The sequence below is a fragment of the Marmota flaviventris genome, chromosome 7 (genome assembly GCF_047511675.1).
Source record: "Marmota flaviventris isolate mMarFla1 chromosome 7, mMarFla1.hap1, whole genome shotgun sequence".
Lineage (NCBI taxonomy): Eukaryota > Metazoa > Chordata > Mammalia > Rodentia > Sciuridae > Marmota > Marmota flaviventris.
In genome coordinates, this window is record NC_092504.1 from 114,640,003 (window position 1) to 114,659,757 (window position 19,755).

General features: G+C 34.0%; 1 protein-coding gene across 1 annotated transcript in view; it reads right to left on the minus strand.

The window, feature by feature from the left end:
* The window catches only part of Gucy1b1 (guanylate cyclase 1 soluble subunit beta 1), a 42,078-nt gene that overhangs the window by 20,908 nt on the left and 1,415 nt on the right, over positions 1-19,755 (minus strand). The window contains exons 3-4 of the mRNA XM_027926652.3: positions 5,952-6,052; positions 3,982-4,100 (exon numbers count right to left, since the gene is read on the minus strand). Coding sequence (XP_027782453.2) covers positions 3,982-4,100; positions 5,952-6,052 — 220 coding nt within the window. The remainder of the gene's footprint in view (positions 1-3,981; positions 4,101-5,951; positions 6,053-19,755) is intronic.

A 19,755-nucleotide genomic window follows, 5' to 3' on the forward strand; every position in this document is an offset into this window, starting at 1 on the left:
ACTAAATGGTGCAAAATTAATGACTTCACAGAAGGTAAGTAAAATCAATTCTAAGCTATTTAATGTATCTAGAGCAATGTATCTCAAAAGTTCCCTCTAAAATATTTCTCAAGTTTATTATTGTATTCATTTATAGTTTTAGCTATATTTTTAAAGTCAAAATGGTAAAATAAGTCAATTTAAAAAATTGAATGTAGATGCACAAGAATGACTGTATACACAAGGTCATGAATTTGATGTTGGAAGCAAAGTCTTTCAAAGAGATAAAATATATATTAGTTTCCATTGTTTCAACCAAGAAACCAAAGGAGATCATAAAATACATGTGAAAAAAAAAAAACATTTTTCTGGAACTTAACCACAAATACTACCTTTACTTTTTGTCTTTAAATATAAACTTTGCATAAAGGAACTGAGATATTATCACAATATAATAACCATATTAAGTGAAAACTATAAGCCCTTCAGAATTAACTCTTTGGTAGAATGCATGAGTCAGTATTGCCCAGCTAAAACATGGTCAAATATTCTCATGTGTTATGATTTCAGTTACTATTTTATTATTCTGTGAAGACTTCAAATGGAAATATTAGAATGAATATTTAAAACACCAACAGATACAAATAATGCACCTTGAAAATTTGATATTGAACAGTAATCTCCCTTGTGTCATTCCTTTTATGGCACAATTTATGCTTCATCTCTAGATAAAGCTATGTTGTCTCATTTCAAATTGATCATCCTTAATAAAATAATTCATCTTGAACTATTAGTGAGTTTGCTTAACAGTGTTCCCTTACTATATACTCAAATAATGAATATCCTTTTTTTTCCCCCTAAAAGATATTCCTTCATCCTTAGACACACAGATTGAATCTGTGGAGATATAGTCATTAACAGATTATGCATGGTCTTTGGTCTCCTGAAGTTTACATTCCAGCTCAACAAACAGGAAATAATAATGCAGCGTGAGAACAACTGTGGCTGGGAAATAGAGCGTGCTATGCAAGCATGAGAAAGCCAATCACCCTGACTTGGATAGCTTAGAGATTGGAGAGAGGAGGAAAGTCATCCTGGGAGAAGAAATCTGATCTCAGGATAAAGAAGATTTTTCTAGATGAAGAGGAACCAGTGTAACCTTCCATGCAGAGGGAAAAGCATGTGCCAAAGCTGAGAGGACAGAGAGAACAAAATAAGGATTCCAGAACAGGTTAAGTTTGGCCAGACTGAGAGAAAGGAAGACGAGAAATAGAAAGAGGATGGAAGTACTTTCAATTATCTTAAATGTTTGACTTTTTCCAATGATCAATGAAGAATTACTCAAGGTTTAAGCAGGAAAATGGGATGAGACAGATTTTTATTTCGGGTGAATCTCTAGGGTTATAGAGGGGAGAAGATATTGCTGTTGTTAAGAAAAGAAGCAGGAAAGACACCTGATCTCTAGATGAGGTTAGACTCTCCAAAGAGAATTAACTCTTTGGTAGAATGCATGAGTATTGCCCAGCTAAAACATGGCCAAATATTCTCTTGTGTTATGATTTTAGTTACTATTTTATTATTCTGTGAGGACTTCAAATGGAAATATCAGAAGTATGTGGGAAATGAAAAAAATGTAGCGGAATCTCAAAATTCAGCATTTAGGTAATAGAGCTTAAAGATTTGGTGATTGATTCAATTTAAATGGGTGAAAAAGAAACAAAATCCTTTAAAATCTCTATAACATGAGACCCAATTTGTCTTAATCCATAATTAAAGGTTGAAGTTCACCACATAAAGAATATTTTATCACTGTGTCTAATGCAAATACCAATTTTTATATCTGAGCTAAGTTCTTAAAACAACTCATGAAAACTGTTCAATTTATAGTCACATACAGAAAAAGCTCCATTTAATTTCTCTGTAATATACCTAATGATGATAAAAATATTTACTTCTAAAAATTTCAGAACTCTAACATAATCAATTTGTCATGAAGACGTACCATTTCAGAACCAGAAAAAACAATGGATGAAAAGTGGATAATTTCAATGAAAACTTTATAGTATTCTAAATATCTAGTTTCCTCATTAATCATTGGGGGAAAATAAAATTTGGCATAATCTAAAGTCTTGTTTTATTGCATTTTAATATAAAATTATTCACAAACTGGGTGTAGTGGTGCATGCCTGTAATCCCAGAAATGGGAGGCTGAGACAGGAGGATCTCAACTTTTGAGCCTGAAGCAGGAGTATAACAGGCTTGAGACCAGCCTCAGCAACTTAGGGAGACCCTATCACAAAACAAAAAATGAAAAGGGATAAGGATAATGTTCAGTGGAGGTGCACCCCTGAGTTCAACCCCCAGTATATATATATATATATATATATATATATATATATATATCCCCAGTACATATATATACAAGATATATAAATACTATATATGTTTATTATATATATTTATATACGTGTAAATGTATATTCTTTCATACTGTCTTTGAAATCTGCTGTATATTTTACTCTTATGGCAAATCCCATTTCCAAGCTCAGCAGCGGCATGTGGCTAGGGGACTCTCCTACAGGACAATGCAGCTCTGGAACACAGAGAAACACACCTAAACAACTGCTTGCTCTCTCACAGTGCCTAACAAGGTCAGCAGATGGTGATAACGAATGGAGTTTAAAAACAGAATTATTAAAACTTTGTGGTGTTGCTATGATCATTGAGAGACAATGTTAATATTAAGAGAACAACTGAAATCTGCAAGTTTACTAATGAAGTGAAAATTATCAACAAAAATATTAAAAATGGTACATGTATTCTAAAATTTTAAACCCCCAAATACTTGAAAGTACCAAACTTTAATCCATTCAAAATGACCCATTTAAATGCTGCCTGTTTAATTTTATAATTTTAATTTAAATATCTTCCTGCAACTACTTTGTTTGGAAGCAGTATTTTTTTTTTTTTTTTGACAATGGTGGTTTAGTAAATCCACAGCAGGAGATTGCAAACCAGTTTCCATCTTGATTTAATGCTGTTTTAAGTTTATAAGAAAAATGTCCCTATGTAAACAACAGACATTTTTGATTAAACACTAAAGTTCTTATTTTGGCTGTTAAATCAATAAGGCAGCTGGGCTGAGAGTAGTTTACATTCCCTCAAAGCTGGGCTTCAGTTCAGTGGGTGTGCACTGACATCATTTTCCAGCAAGGTCTGGCTGCTCTCAGCAGCCAGCTTAGAAATATTCTTTGCGAACAACTACATAATTTTTTATGTTAACACATTTCAAGATGAGGGTCTCACAAAGGCCTGTGCTTAAAATAGCACAGTCCATCCAGAAATAGACTTTCATCTAATGGGGTAATTTACTAGTAAAAAAAACTTGTAAATTTTAACAAGACTATAAGATAAAGGCCTTTGGTGACATTATTTATCTTTTTCACTCGACACTGACTTTGAAAGGTTTCCAACTTTCCTCTTACTAATAGACTTATTAAAAGGTAACTCTACAGCAAGTATGCTCAGTATTTGGGGGGAGGTAGATACCTAAGAGCCCTGATCCTTTTTCCTAAATGACAAGTTCTAGGTAGGACTTTGTAAATACTGATATACTGTTTAACTAGACTCTACTAACTGGAACTATCTTACAAAATGAAAATAGAACAATATTATATGTCAAAAACTTTAAACTACAAACTTTAGCATGTATAATAACTAAGAAGCCATTGAATAGATCATAATAGGCCCTGTGAAGTTTAAACAATATTAATTTATGACTTGCATACTAGAAATGATCAGCAACAAGAAGTTAAGAAAAAAATATGAAGTAAAAGTGCTAAAATATGTTCAAGACCACCCAATAAACGTGGGAAAGCCCACTATGATTCCATTTTAGCAGCATGAGACTCTTGTACAGATGGCTGAACAAAAGCATTCTAGAACCTCTATTTAAGAAACACAAACTCATAACTTTTACTGATAGAATATGAAATTGCTTACCTGTAGAAATTCTCTGACATTAGATCCCAGGACACGCAAAATGGTATCATAACCAGATTCTTGACAAAAGACAAAAAACATCTTCCCAAACATTTGGAGGATTTCGCCAGCATTGAGATCTGTTTTATGGTTTGAAAGAGGTAAAAAATATATACATATATATATTACAGGTAGAATACTGTTAACAAGAAGAAGGAGGCTAAAGGTATATTAAAATGATTTAAAATAGCTATAATTTTTGTGCAGAGTGAACACAGTTCAAAAGAAAAACATCTGGCCAGGACAATTCAATGCATTCTGAGAAGACAATACTAACATATTATTTAATATGTATTAATACATTAACAGACAGTAGAATCTATTTTGACATATTTACATAAACATGGAGGATATCTTATTCTAATTAGGATCCCAGTCTTGGGGTATGCACAATGGTGAGACTCACTGTGGTGTATTCATACATGTACAGAGGAAAGTCATGTCAGATTCATTCTACTGTCTTTGCTTTTCCTGTTCCTGCTCCCTTCCCTTCAGTCTAATCCCTTCCCTTTGTCTAATCCAATAAACTTCTATTCTCCCCTACCCCTTGTTGTGTGTTAGCATTCACCCTTTGGTTTTGGGGATTCACTTATTTCACTTAGCATGATAGTCACCAGATTCAGACATTTACTGGTGAACATAATAAAATCATTCTTCTTTATGACTGAGTAATAGTCTATTGTTTATATAAACCATATTTTCTTTATCCATTCGTCTATTGATGGGCACCTAAATTGATTCCATAGCTTAGCTATTATGAATTGTGAATTGTGTGTAAACGTTGATGTGACTGCATCACTATTGTATCCTGATTTTAAATTCTTTGGGTATATACTGACTGAGGAGTAGGATAACTGGGTCAAATGGTGTTCCATTCCCAATTTTTACTGCTTTCCAGAGGGGTTGAACTAATTTGTAGTCCCATCTGCAATGTTTGAGTGTACCTTTTTGCTCATATCCTCACCAACATTTATTGTTACTTGTATTCTTTTTCTTTTATTTAATACCAGGGATTGAACTCAGGGGTACTTGGCCCCCAAGCCACATCTCCAGCCCTATTTTGTATTTTACTTAGAGACAAGGTCTCACTTGTTACTTCTATTCCTGATTGTTGCCATTCTGACTGAATTGAGATGAAATCTCAGTGTAATTTTAATTTTAATTTATCTGATTGCTAGAGATATTTAACATTTTAAAAAGTCATCTTAATTAATCATCAGATCAAAAATGTGAAGTGACTTCTTTCTCCTTTAATGCTACTCTTGACTGCATAGATATTTCATTTTTTAATAACTACCAAGTTTCAATTTTAAGTTATTTCATATTTTGTTTCAATTTTGATTACTAATGAGGCTGTATAGTTTTCTTATTATTAACCACTTACTTATTTTTTTAATCCTGATGTACTGTTGATCAAAGCTACACACTTTATTGTATTTTATGCAAACTACAGCTTAAGTTATGCTGTGGGAATAACAGATATTATCTCAAGTATAACTTTCTCCATGAAACTCTTTGCCTTTGAAGAACATATGGATATCAATGGTCTTTGCCTATAAGTCACAGTTTCCTGTTTCTTTTATCAGTAGCTAGCATAACTTGCGATTGTAAAAAGAGATTTGGGAATAGTTTCTGCATACACTTGTTAATTATGCTATTGCTGACATCATAATTAAAGTTATTACATTAATTATTGATATAGTTTTTTCCTTCCTCAGTACATAGCTTTCTATGGGGAGGCACATGGAGCACATTTTCTCTTTTCCATTCTAGAAAGAGCTTGTAAAGGGAAGAAGAGGGGTGGGGGATAGCCTGACCCTATCATTACATATGAATGTGCTCCCCATCAGGGTTGTGATACTGAAACATACATTCCTTTGGGCTTCTATATGTATCTGAACCAAAGAAAAAAAAAATTCCATTCAACTTACTGAGAACTTTGCTTGCAGCAGCAACCAAATCATAAGTTTTGGAATCATCATATATTATTCTGACAAGAAACTGTCCTTCTTCATCTAACTGCGCCTCTTTTCTGGAAAATAAAAATGAGTGAGCAATGTGGGGGAGAAGTTGAAATAACAAAGTAGCTACCATAGTCATTCTATAAGCAATGGTTTTTATATCTGAAATAGGATTTGTTTTATTTAAATTTATTTAAATCAAGATAATATATTTAAAAGTTTAGTTATAAAGAGAAATTGTCACATCCCTTTTCCCAAATTAAAATATTTTAACTATGTTTTCATACAATCAACATTTAAATGGTACTCTAATATATGTAATTATAAAGCACCAGTAAAAAATGAATAAAACACTTATTAGTACTCTAATGCCCAATATAATACTTGACCCTGAACAAACATAATCAAGAAGCAACTTTTGGTTTAATAAAGATTCATCAAACCTTCATTGTATCCCTGTATGTGCTGAACATTGATCTAGACGCTAGGGATAAAATCTTCAGTGAAATTGACAAAAATCCCCAATCCCTTAGAGTACATATATTCTAGTAAAGGAGATAGATAAGGCATAAAGCTAATATGTAATATAGAAAATGAAAATACAGAGGGAAATAAAGCAGAGTAGAGGGATGGATGTTCAAGCACAATGGCCAGGCCTTGCTAAACCTAGAGTATAAGTGAAGTCTAAGTGATCGTGAGCCATCTGCGGGAACTGTGGTCAGGGCAGAGGGAATGGTAAGTGCCAAGGGCTGGGGAGCATCCTCAGGAATTACAGAAGCCAGTGTAGATGGAACAGAGCAGAGGACCAAGAGAATGGGTCAGAGAGGTCACAACAGGCCACCATATTTGGATCCAGTTAGTCACTGGGGTGACTAACATAACTTGAAAGAGATGAAGAGGTTCTGGCCCTTGCTATGTGAGAGGCTAAAGAACTGACATAGGTTCAATGAATGAGGCTAGCTGCTGCATTGAGCATGGAACAAAAGCCTGTAGGACACATTGAGCAGGCCAATTAGAAGGCTACTGCAAACATTCAGGTAAGAAAGACTTCAGGGTGGGAGCAGGGGAGTGGACGGGCAGTGGTTCAAATCTCCATGCTTGTTCCACAGGATTTGCTGAAGGACTGGATGCAGAGTGTGAGAGGGAGAAGTCTAAGGGATGACACCAAGGTTTTTGGACTGAGCAACTAGAAGGATGTTATCATCAGTAGCTGACTTGAGAGAGACTACTGGAGGTAGACTGGTGGTTAAGATCAAGAGTTATGTTGTCAACATATTAAGTTTGAGATGCCAAGTGGACTGATAAAATCCTCAAATATATCCTTTGCTTATTAAACACAGTAGCTCGAAATGTACACAGTATTAGTGGAAGAAAATTATAGTTATCATTTTTAATAGTCATCACAATTCTATAAATACATTTATTTTGATATTTGGATTACTTTTCTCAAACAAATGTCCAAATGAGAGGGGGAAGCCATTCTTCAAAACACTGTTAGGTGGAGAAAGGAGCTGACAAGCTCCCATATATCTTTTCCAGTGTTAAATTCATAAAAATACACGGAACTTGGATATCAATCTCTGACTCTTAATCCAACAGATCCAAGTCACTGTCTGTTGCCAGGAGAATACAAGGAAAGCTAGACACCGACACCATACCAGGGGAAATTCAAGGCAGGACAAATCACTTTCTCTCCTCTGAAGCTTCCTCATTGCAGATGCATCTCAAGAGAAAGTTTAAAATGGCGGTACAGCCTATGCCACCTTTAGCTTGGAGATATTCCTGAGAACACCCATTGTTCTTCAAAGCATATCATTTCCTGGCCACAGACATGCATTCAATTTCTTTGAAACACACCCCAATCCATAATAAGCCTTGAATTTAGAACGAGATCCAAGTAGAAAACATAGTTCTTTTATATAAAATGGAGGAATACCCATTTCCCCAGAAATCCCTTAACCATGAGTCAAAGCATTCCTTCTTTCCTTTCTTATTTAAAAAAAAAAAAAAATAAGGTGATAAGGTGAGAGAGAGGGAGAGAGGGAGAGAGGGGGATGGGGAACAAGGGGAAGGGGGAGGGGGGCGGGAAAGAGGCGAAGGGGGAGAGGGGGAGGAGAGGGGGAGGGGGAGGGGTAGAGGGAGGAAAGAGAGAGAGAAAAGAGGGGAAGGGAGGGAATAATGGGCTGGAGATGCAGCTAAGTGGTAAAGTGCTTGTCTATCATGTTTGAGGTTCTAGGTTCTATCCTCAGAACTGTAAAAATAACAACAAAATGATTTTGGTAAGCATGGTGAAGTATGGTGTTCTGAATTTCAGAATCCAGAATTTACTAGCTAAATAAATTTGAAGAAACAATATATATAAGCATGAGCATTAACCTTTGTTTTCTAAAGTGGGAACAAATATATAGCTCACTTTCCACAACTGTAAAAAGAACATGTGCAAAATTATGTTCTAAGTAGTTGAAGCATTAATGCACATTACTAATAACTACAGCGCTTCCTTTGCCTGCATATTCAGTGTAGAGGTATATGTAAAATGTGATCTCCTTTCCTCCAAACATAGGTAGCTATTATATTAAAGGGACAGAGCTATTCAAAGACTTGACTCTTTTATATCAAGCTTCAGTAGATATCCAAAACTCATGAACACAGAATGTACAAGCACCAATTTATCCTTTGAGAAATGCTATTGTATATTAATGCATTTCTAATTTCTAATTGTAAAAATAAATAAAGTACAGGAAAGGAAAAACTAAAAAGAAAAATAATCCTCTCATATCCTGAGATAACCACTGCTAATATTATATTTAAGTTACTCATGCTTCAATATCATATATATATATACATATATATATATATGTATATATATATATGCTTTAAAATCTCCTTTCTTAACTTACTATTTGATGGATATATTTTCATATTAATAAATATATTTTTGTGCCATGACTGAATAAAATTGCATTGTATAGGCATATTGCAGTCTTGGTAAAAAATTAGATGGCTTTTATTTTTTTCCATATGTATGAACAATGCTTTGCTGAACATCTTTGTCGTTAACTGTATTTCTATATAAAAATAAAATAAAATCCTAGAAATGGAATTTCCAGTTTAAAAGTCATAAATATCCTGATTCTTATTTTTGTCATTTTGCCTTTAACATTTTATTATGAAACAACACTAATCTACAAATTATAGTTTTGGAGCCCCTGATTTAGTCCATGCTGATAAAATATAAGTAAATGCTAATTTAACATATGATAAAATTAATTAATTAATTCAAGTTTTCACCATGCTCCATTCTCTTTCTTCCAACCCAAAGAAATAAAAGTCACCAATTTCTATAATAAACGCAGTTTCTCTGAAACACACACAACTCCATAACAAGCCTTAAATGAGTGGGATACAAGCAGAACACGCAGCACCTGTGCATAAAATGTAACAGCCATTTCCCCAGAAATCCCCTAACCACAAGTCAGTGCATTTCTTTCTGTCTGTCTTTTTATTAAAGACCTTTATCTTTCAAGCTTTAGCTTCTGAAATGGCCCACCCAAACATGTTTCCTTGTGAACAATAGTACAATGGCAAGAAATAATCACCTTCTCTTACTAATTTCATACCAAATTCTACTGAGTTATTCAAAATTACTTAGAGCTCTTTAATTACATTTATCTTAAAAACCTGTGGGAGTATCACACATGTTTTTTTCTTTTTTTTCTTCCTTTCTTTTTTTCCCTAGAGGGGTTCTACCACACATATTTAGACTTTATTTAAATCATTGCATTACACAAATAAATTATGTAATTTCTTCGCCATTTAAACTACACTTAGTATACACGTGAGGGAAACCATGGTTTCTCTGAGAACCCTAATTAAAATGTTCTCCCTAATGAAAGATTTTGGATGTGCTTTTATGTTTCAGTTGTTAGGTGACAAAAATATACTAGGTAATATGTAATAGGCAATAGGTAAATAGGATTAAAGTGCATTATACACCTTTTCATCTATCAAATAACCACCAACAGAAGTGCTATCTTCATATGTAGTCATTTCTTGTATTTTGATGTTTTTGATGATGATGATGATGATGATGATTACTATTTAAATCTCTTGGGTAACCCCAAATGAACAGTTTCTACTGTGTTCAAACAGTATGATTTTCAGGGCTTTCTGTTATCTTTACCTTATGTACCCAATGACTCTGCTTGGGGTAAGCATCAAATTCTTCTACTCAGTGCATAACTCCAGGAAAGCAGTCAACAAACATTAACAAATATTTAGAGAAGGTTTATTTTTAATGTGGCCTAAAGTTTAGTTTTAAAGTGGTCTAGGATGAGGTGAAAAGGGCATTTTCTTTGGTTCACAAGTAAACCTAGATAGAGAAACTCACTTGGTTTCACCCATAAGTCACACTCCAAATAAGTAACTAAACTAATCCCATATGCAATCACACTGAATCTGGACAGTTTGCCTCTTGGTGTTTAATTTCCTCCTCTGTAAAACAAAGAAATAGCACTATTTACCTCCAGTCATTTCAATCTATGTAAAGGGCTTAGGATAGTGCTTCTCACAAGGTGCCCAATATGTCTGTTATGGTTTGAATGTGAAGTGTTCCCTAAAAATTCATGTGTGAGACAATGCGAGCAGGTTTAGAGGTGAAATGATTGGGTTATGAGAGTCCAATCAGTGAATTATCCCTGATAGGATTAACTGGATGGTGACTGAAGGCAGGTAGGGTGTGGCTGGAGAAAGTAGATCATTAGGGGTGTGGGGTATATATTTTGTATCTAGTGAGTAGAGTGTGTGCATCTCCTCCCCTTCCCTCCCTCCCTCTCTCCCTCCCCTTCTTGGTGCAATGCCCCAAGCCATGTTCTTCCACCCTACCCTTCTGCCAGGATTTCTCCCTTATCTTGAGCCCTGAGGAATACAGCTGGCCTTCTATGGATAGAGACCTCTGAAACTGTGAGCTTCAAAATAAACTTTTCCTCCTCTAATTGTTCTTCTCAGGTCTTTTGGTAACTTCAATTAAAAGGCTGACTAAATCAACATCTAACAGGTGACCATCATAGTATTGAAGAAAAAGATGAAGGAAGAGGGAAAAGAGGAAGAGGAAGAACGGATAAGAGGAGAAGAATGAAGATAAAATCTTATTAATTCTCATTCAGCATCAGAATAACTTAACCAAACATTTACTTTGTTGATTAAATGATACAATTTATGAACTAAACTTGCCAAACCAAGCTCTATCTCCCCTATCTTAAAATCATGACCAAATGATAACAAATTCTATGCATTATAGCTAGGATTTCTCAATAACTACTTAAAAATTAAGTATTTTTAAATGAATAATTTTCCCAGTAGAAATTCATTTCCTACACTGTTAGAGACTATTGGAGCTTAAACCAATCTTTTGTTTTTTCTTATTACCTTCCCCCCCCAAAAAAGTGGTGTTTTTGGATTGGGATTTTTGGATTTTAATTGACAACTGGTACCTAACTCAAATGTGTGAAACAATCTTGTGCTAAATAAATGTGTGCATGTTTTAAAATGAGGAAATGAATTAAATATATTTCCCCACATGTTTCCAAACACCCTACAAGCAATCAAACATAACTGGCAAAAGTCCACTGCTTACTTTGAAAATTCACCTTATTTTGTGATATTCATTTTTTTTAAAAAAATAGACAATTTGTCAAAAATGTCCAAGCAAAATTTCTCATAAATCTTTACTTACGGAGATATTCCTTAATTACCATATGTGAACCTAAAAACAAACTGAATCCATGTCCTGACATTGTGTTCCTGCTACTCTCTACTTTTTCCCACAAGCACATTTCAAGGACTGCTCATCTTGAGATAAAGAAGTTGTTGTGGAGCTATGAAAACAGGTGTTCTGCAATTGGAAACCCTAAATATAGATGTTAGAAAACAGAGTCTCAAATGAGTAAGTTCTTGTCTTGGACAGTTCCAAGGAATGCTGATCCTGTAAGCATTATTGGAGCTGAGTGGTATTAAAAGACAATACACAGAAGTCTGGATAATAGTTCCTTGGATGGTCCACTGGAAAGAGCTAGGATACCATAATATTGTGTGGTGTCCAATCATTATTAAAATTAAAATGTCCCATTATAAACCACAGATAATAACTGTACATTGCATCTAAAAATTAAAAAATTTATATTGCTTTTTTCTAACTGCCTGGGATGCATGAGTATCCTCTGTATTATTACTGTTTCTAGTAAGTCTGAACTCCCAAAGAGAGAATCTAGCTCAAGGAGGCTGCCCAGGAGAAGAAGTGCCCTTTAAATCCATGAATAGCTTCAAGATCTTTCACTAGAGGTCAATCCCTGTGAGTCTTGTGTTCATCCCTCTACACTTTCATGAGGGACACTCATATCTTAGGTTTTTGTTTTTTTTTTCCTGTGACTAGCCTGGCATGGGAGACCCTGAATAGCAACTTCCTCATTTTTTAAAACATATCCACAATCATTTCAAATGAGCCCTTATCAGCAACTTCATTCTTAACCCTGGGAGTGCATCAATTCGTAGCTCTTCTCAAAAAAAAAAAAAAGTAAATAAATAACTTCCTCAAAAGTTTGGAGGTTGAAATTTCCTTGAGTGCCTGTGATGGTTGATAAAATAAAACTGCCTTTAAAAATATTATAATTAAAATAATCTGTGCAAGTGCCGGAACATTCCATAAAAGCAAAAGCAGGCAGTACTAACACACATGTACATCACCCATATCCTTCCTAAATTGATTGGCTTTGGGAAGGAGAAAGTTGCAGGTCCTGCTCACTGGGAGAAAGCACATAGTAGATGGTCACAAGCCCACCTATATCCAAATCCCTGATCTGATCAGTACAGCTACATGGCTTAAAGCAGTTTTTGCTAAGGTTTCACAGTCTCAATTCTCCTATTTATAAAATGAGAATAATGAGCGCATTATTGGTGGAATGAAGATTAAGTGAAATGAGGATGAAGCACTTAGGACTGTGACTGCAGATCCATATGGTAACAGTCTAATATAAGTGAGATATTACATTCAAAACAGAATGACACTCTGAGCATTCCCATCTGGTTTTCAAATTTAATTTCAGTAGTACAGACATTTATCTACTGTCTATGACATTGACTTGAAGCAGTATCACACATACCTGCCTTTGAAATGCATGCTAAAGGATTCCGTCATGTCCTGAATTCAATCCAGTAACTGCCTTTTCTCATAGGAAATTGGAAAATCCAACAACAGCATTCATAAACCTTCCAAAATGTCCATAAGACAACATAAAGAACTCCCTCCCTTCCAAATGGATATGCTATCATTAATTAGCATATCTTTTGCCTTTACTGATATAAGAATGATTTATTTTGTAAAGTGAAACTAGTTAAGAACATTATAATGCATATTTGCAATTTGCTAAAAGGGTGGATCTTAAGTGTTCTTATTACTATAAAGGAATAACCATAAGAGGTGAGGGGTATGTTAGCTTGTCTGTGGTGATTATTCCTCAGTGTGTACATACATCAAATCATCAAGTTGTATACACTGAGTACATACAATTTTAATTTGTCAATCATATCGATAAAGGTGGGTGGAAAATGTCTATTTCAATAGAAAATATATCTTACTAAATAGGGTGAAGATGTTATAATTCCAACATTATAAATTTCGGTTGCAGAAAAATATCTGTGACAAATATGTGTTCTGTGTTCTCTGGAAATTAAGAATATAAAAGGTAATTCATACATAAGAATTTATACATATTATATTTACAGAGAGTGACTGGTAAAGTATTGAAAAAAAGAAACACATAACATTTTATCGACATTTCTCCTAGGGGTAGTTAAGGAGGGTAGACAGACATAATTATAAAGTCTTACGTATACTATGAAGGGAAACTACAGTTTTGAATATGAGATGTTCCTTTACCAAGTAACATTTGTTGTGACCATTCAAAGCTGATACCTATATATTTTTATAGGAGGAGGTAAAGAGAGTGAAGAAAAGAAGCCCATTCCAAGTGCAGATGTTACTGGGACACATCTAAAAATTCAGTATGTTTGAGGAACTGAACATGGGCAGGAGTGGTAAGAGTAAATGTGACATACAGACTGAGAGGTAGCCATGATTAGGTAATTTGAAGATGGACTAGTAAGGATTTCAACAATTTAATATTTAATGATTCAGCATGAATGGCAAGTAGATCAGAATTTGCAATAATGACCAATGAAATACTCTCAAAATATCAAAATATCAAAAACTTCAGAATATTTAACCTAGTCTAGAAATCTCTCTGACCTCAATATCTTTTGATGTAGTTCATATAGAAAGAGGTGCTACATTTTGCTAGACACAAACAACAAAGACACCATTTTCCTTACTGTTTCCTCTTCACTAGACAAGGAGACAAAGTAGCAAATGCAAAAGCTCCAGGTATTGTTGTCTTCTGAGTTGTCACCATGTGAATTAGGCCAGTTGAGGTTTCTTTATAGTGTTCATTTACTTATGTGTGTTTTCCTGTTGGGTCTGTGAGACTGCACAGTATCAACCCATAACTACTGCTGTCCAACACATTAAAGAGAAACATTTGCCAGAGTCCCTTATTCTGGAGAAAAGAAGACGGTAGAAAGGACATTGTTCTTGTAAACAGCAGCCATCTCTACTTAATATTTGCCATCACCATAACTGGATATATAAAGAAGGAAAACAGATCTCATTTTTTCTTCTGGTGCTCATTGTAATGTGTGGAGTTCCTTTTCTGACACACTAAATTAAACACTATAGTTCTTTGATTTTCTTTTAATTTTCAAAAATTGCAGAATACAAAGAAAATAAAGATTTTATATGGATTCTTCAAATCATAAAAAAAATAAAGATGCAAAACAAATCAAAGCACTTGAGATAAAGTTCTGACTAGCCTTATCACCAAGGGCCACGTTGCTCCCCAACATAGTCCAGGTTCTGGGAGAGCCTCATGCAAAGAGCTCACTGGCAATATGAAATGGTTTATATTTAGACATCTAGTTCCCCCAAATTGCTCCAGACATAAGTAAGTTTCTTCAGAAAAAAAAAATCCTGATCCTAACAAGGACCTGGTTTTCCTATTTTTCTGTCTGTTAGGAAGTCTTTCATAGTTCAAATAGATATTGTAACACTCAACTGAAATGGTAGAGAAGAAAGGATTTTGGACATTTTAAATAGCTTTATAATATAAAGAACCATTAACATTTGAAAATATACATAGGTTTATTCCTACTTGAGAACAGATATGAAGAGGTATACCTTAACTCATGTCTTCATAAATATGAAAATTTAATCAAAACATGGCAAAACATGATGACATACTTGGATAGATGACTACAAAGGATTGTAACTAGCTCATAGCAAAGCATGCGCTTCTTTTAACCATAATGTCTGAATTTGTTTTAATAAAATGAACACTCAGAGAATACATGGTGTTTTCTGACAATCAATAAGCACTAGGGGCAGGGAAGTGGTTTGAAGAGTATAACATGAGACTGACTCCAAAGTAGAACTTCAGCTGGAAAATAGAATAATGCAAATAATATTTTTCCCATAATCCACAGGATGTATAGAAAGAGAACTAAACAGACTGAGAAGAGCTAAAGAAGGACTTTTTGAGGAATGCAAGGGAAGGTAATATGAGCCAGAAGTAAAGAACAGAGGTGTCTAAAAGGCACTTCAGATTCAAAGTTACTGGTACCAGTTACAGGAAATGGATAAGAGAGGGAGAACAGACAAACAAATAAATAAATAAACACACATTGTAGTTACCACTTATCCTAGAGTGATATGGAAACATTTAGATGAATATATAGTTTGTAGACTGCAACAGGCGTGTGTGTGTGTGTGTGTGTGTGTGTGTGTGTGTGTAGACAGATAGATACATAGATACATGCGTAGATATTTTTTAAATCGTTCTGGGGATTAAACCCAGGGCCTTGCACATACTAGGCAAGCACTCTGCCACCAAGTTAAATCCCCAACCACTCCAGGTTGCTACTATTAAAAGAAAATTTCATATCTTTCAGATGAGCTGGGGAAGAGTAATATTGAAAAGCACTGATTTTACAATAAAGTGATTAAAAAGCTACCATTAATTAAGCTGCTATTTAAGAATTGCACTAAGCATTTTGCAGACATTATTATTACAACAACCCTATTATATATATACATATATATATATATATTTTTTTTTCCTTTTGAAGTTGAGACTTAGAAAGTGTAAGCAACTTGAGAACCACATAATCATTTTATAACAAAATGTTTGTTTACTTGAACCGCAATGTTGAATTCATGATTAACAAATTCAACTGGAAATGTTAATTTAAAAACTGGAAGATCAGTATATGTTGTCTAACATGTAAAATGTTTCCATATTTGAGTTTCAGACAGGAAAAGTAGGGGGAGAAAAAGACCAAAAATATCCTGATATCTCTAGACTCTCTGAAAGCAATGGATTACATCATTTGCTTTTCTATCCTCAGTGCTTGAAACACTAAACTATGCTCACTAAAGATAAGCTTAACGATATATGAAAGAGAAAATGAATCAATGCATGAAAAAGTATTAGGCCCTGCTATAAGGAAATCAGATAAAACCATACGAAACAATTATGTATTCTTAACAGAAGGGAAAATAATTGACAACCCTCTAGAGGAATTAACTACAATATTTGTCAAAGCAATGTCATTAAATTATTATCAAACTTATTTTCCTCATATCAAAATCTTGATCCAACTGTTTATCTTAGATCTTTTAGTAAAACAGAGTAAGGCTTATCAATACTTTGTGTAGCACTTCATAGTTAAAAAGATATTCAGTAGCCTGCTCAATTCTAGGTAAATGATTATCGATTTTAGAAAGGTGCTATTTCTTATTAAAATTTTGTGCAGTTTGGGGGATTGAAATCAGGGTCTTGTGTGTCTAAGCATGTGCTTCACCACTAAGCTAAATCTGTAGAATGTGTTATTTGTTTTTTAATAGATTTTTAATCATCTTAGATTTTTCAATTTTTTGAAACCATCTTTAAAATCCATATGTTCCAGTGAAGTTAGAAAAATCTAAAATTGAACTCAATGAAATAATTAGTTTATCCAGTGCTGATGCAAGGTTTAGATAGATGGTTAAAACAAGTATTTAGATGCACTTTTAATATAAATAAATCCTGACTTTATGTGTTTTCTAGATTAATCATTGATTTTTCTCCTTATTTAGGAAGCATGGCCTCTTAAAAGGACCATAGGAAACTTTAATGGATATCAAAAAAACAGGATTTGAAGTAGATTTAAAGGTCTCTTTTGTTTTTTCGTGCTATTTAATGTGTAGATCAGAGGTAAGCAATCTGTAGCCAGTGGGTTGAGCCTGGCCCAGTGCATTTTTGTTTTCTGGTCCAGGAGGTAAGAATGGTTTTTACACCTTTAAAGAGTTACATTTTAATATTCTGTAGATTATACACAATGTCTTCAATTTTTATTTGGTCCATAGCACCTAAGACATTTAGTATGTGGTCCTTCAAGACAAAGTTTGCTAGCCTTTGGTTTGGACAATTTTTCATTTTCCTAAGAAGAGGAATTTAATGCCCCTGTGAAATGGTTATACTGTTGGTAAGAGTAAAGTGGATGCTGAGTTTACAATGAAGCATTTTTGGTTTTATCCACTAAGAATTTTCTGTCTGGATTCTGTTACTTAGGGTTTTATTTGTCATTAAATGTTTGGCATCCTTTCTCATGAAGATGGATGGCCATTTCCTACTAAAACAAAAAAGTAGTATATAAAATATTTGAACATCTACTTAGTTTTTCATAGGCCAAAGAAGAAGATAGAGCAGTTTGTTACTTATTGAGACAAAGAAAAATGTTTTCTTACATATTAAATTTCTCATTATAAAAAGTTCAAGCTGAAAGTATCTTCATGATTTTCCTTGGAGTGGAAGGTGGAATAGGGAGGAAGGATCAGAATCATTTTAGCAGCATTTTTCAATTACACTCCTCTAATTTCTCCTCCTCTCTCCCCAGGCGGTGAAAATTTCTGCTGAGGTAAGCAAATAATCTTCCAGTGGGCATTTAACAATCCCTCAGGGGAACTGGGTAGGAGACCAATTCCCTCAGCGCAGAGCTAAACCAGGGTCACTTGCATTGATATTAAACTGCATCCCCTAATACAGGCTAGGATCCACCAAAAGAATGCTTCAGAAAAAGGAGGGAGATAGGAGGAAGAAGAGAAGGGGAAAGAGAATGAAAATTAATGTCTGGATTGCCCATACTAGTTCAACCAACAGTATTCTCCTTGCTGGAAAATAATCCTCTAAGGTATTTTAAATGAAAAAAAATAATACCCTATGACCTGTTTCATTTTTACAAAAACAATGTTGTTTTGATGACTGTTATTACCACTTGTCACAAAATAAAAACTAAAAAGAGCTGAGGAGGTGGAGCAGCAATAGAATGTCCCTGGGTTCAATCCCCAGTGTTGAAAATAAATGAATAAATAAAAATTAATAATTTTTTAAAGTTGCACATAACTTATTATTCTTATCATAATTTGGAAATTCTCATCAATGAAATTTGTGTTTTTAGATTTTCATCCCCTCTGAGGAAAATGTGATCAATATTGATAATTGTTTTGATCATTTAAATTTTTTAAAAGTTTTGGAAGTATAAGTTTTCATCTCTATATTTACCAGTTATCTGAACTGATGATGGTAATAGATAGGACATACATTCTAAATGTGGTTAAATTCTGTAAATACTGTTTAATCATCATAGTCATCTTTTATTATGCTCTTGAAATTATAAACATTCATTGTCATAGTATAGCCACCAGAAAATCTGGAAATTTCTGTTTTACACATGAGAAAACATTATATGTAAGTTGCTTTTATAAATTTACATAGAAAGTAGCTTACAAATAATCCTGTATTTAAATTACCCTGTTTAAAACCTTGTTCTGTGTGTTTGCCTTTCTATAACTGTCTACCAACCACTGTAAACGTATAAATATATTTAAAAGGTGGAAAGAAAATCAAAGTCTCAAAGTAAGCCTTAGGGCCTAGATTATTGTTTGATTTATAATAGCCAAATCTCAACATCTTTTTGTAATATATAGATGCATTCTGTGAGTAATGTAAATGACGTATGAAATAAGAAAAAATGCTTAATGATTGCAGATCCAGGGAAAGATATTGCATTCTAGGGATGAATTTATAACCTCTGTCATTTCCATGGAAGTATATAATTCTAAGAAGTCACTATCCTATTATTGCTTAATAAGACCTGTTAGAAATGATTGATAATATTCACAATGTGCTTACCAAACAATAGCAAGGAGTTGTTACCTACATGAGATAACAAAATAAATTCAGTGACTAAGGGAAATCAGAATATATAAAAATGTATTTATCTACTTACAGAGGTAACCTTTCTCTCCACCACCATTAGAATGTGATAGAATGTGATAGGCTGATTATTACTCTAAGATTATAATCTACAATATGGTTTGGTATAGCTAGTTGGTGGTGGTCAGTTATAATATTAGATGCAAATTTCTTAAGTGTGGGAGAGAGAGGTAACTTTTGGTAGACTGAAATGATTCAGGGGCTGAGATGATGACTCATCATTATAACAGGTTCAAAATCACAGGTGTGTGATATTTCAGTTCATATCCTCAGTACTGGGCTCCAGGCTCTAGATTGAAACCACAGAACTGTCAAGCTTCATCACGAAACACAAATAAATTAGGTCCCAAGGG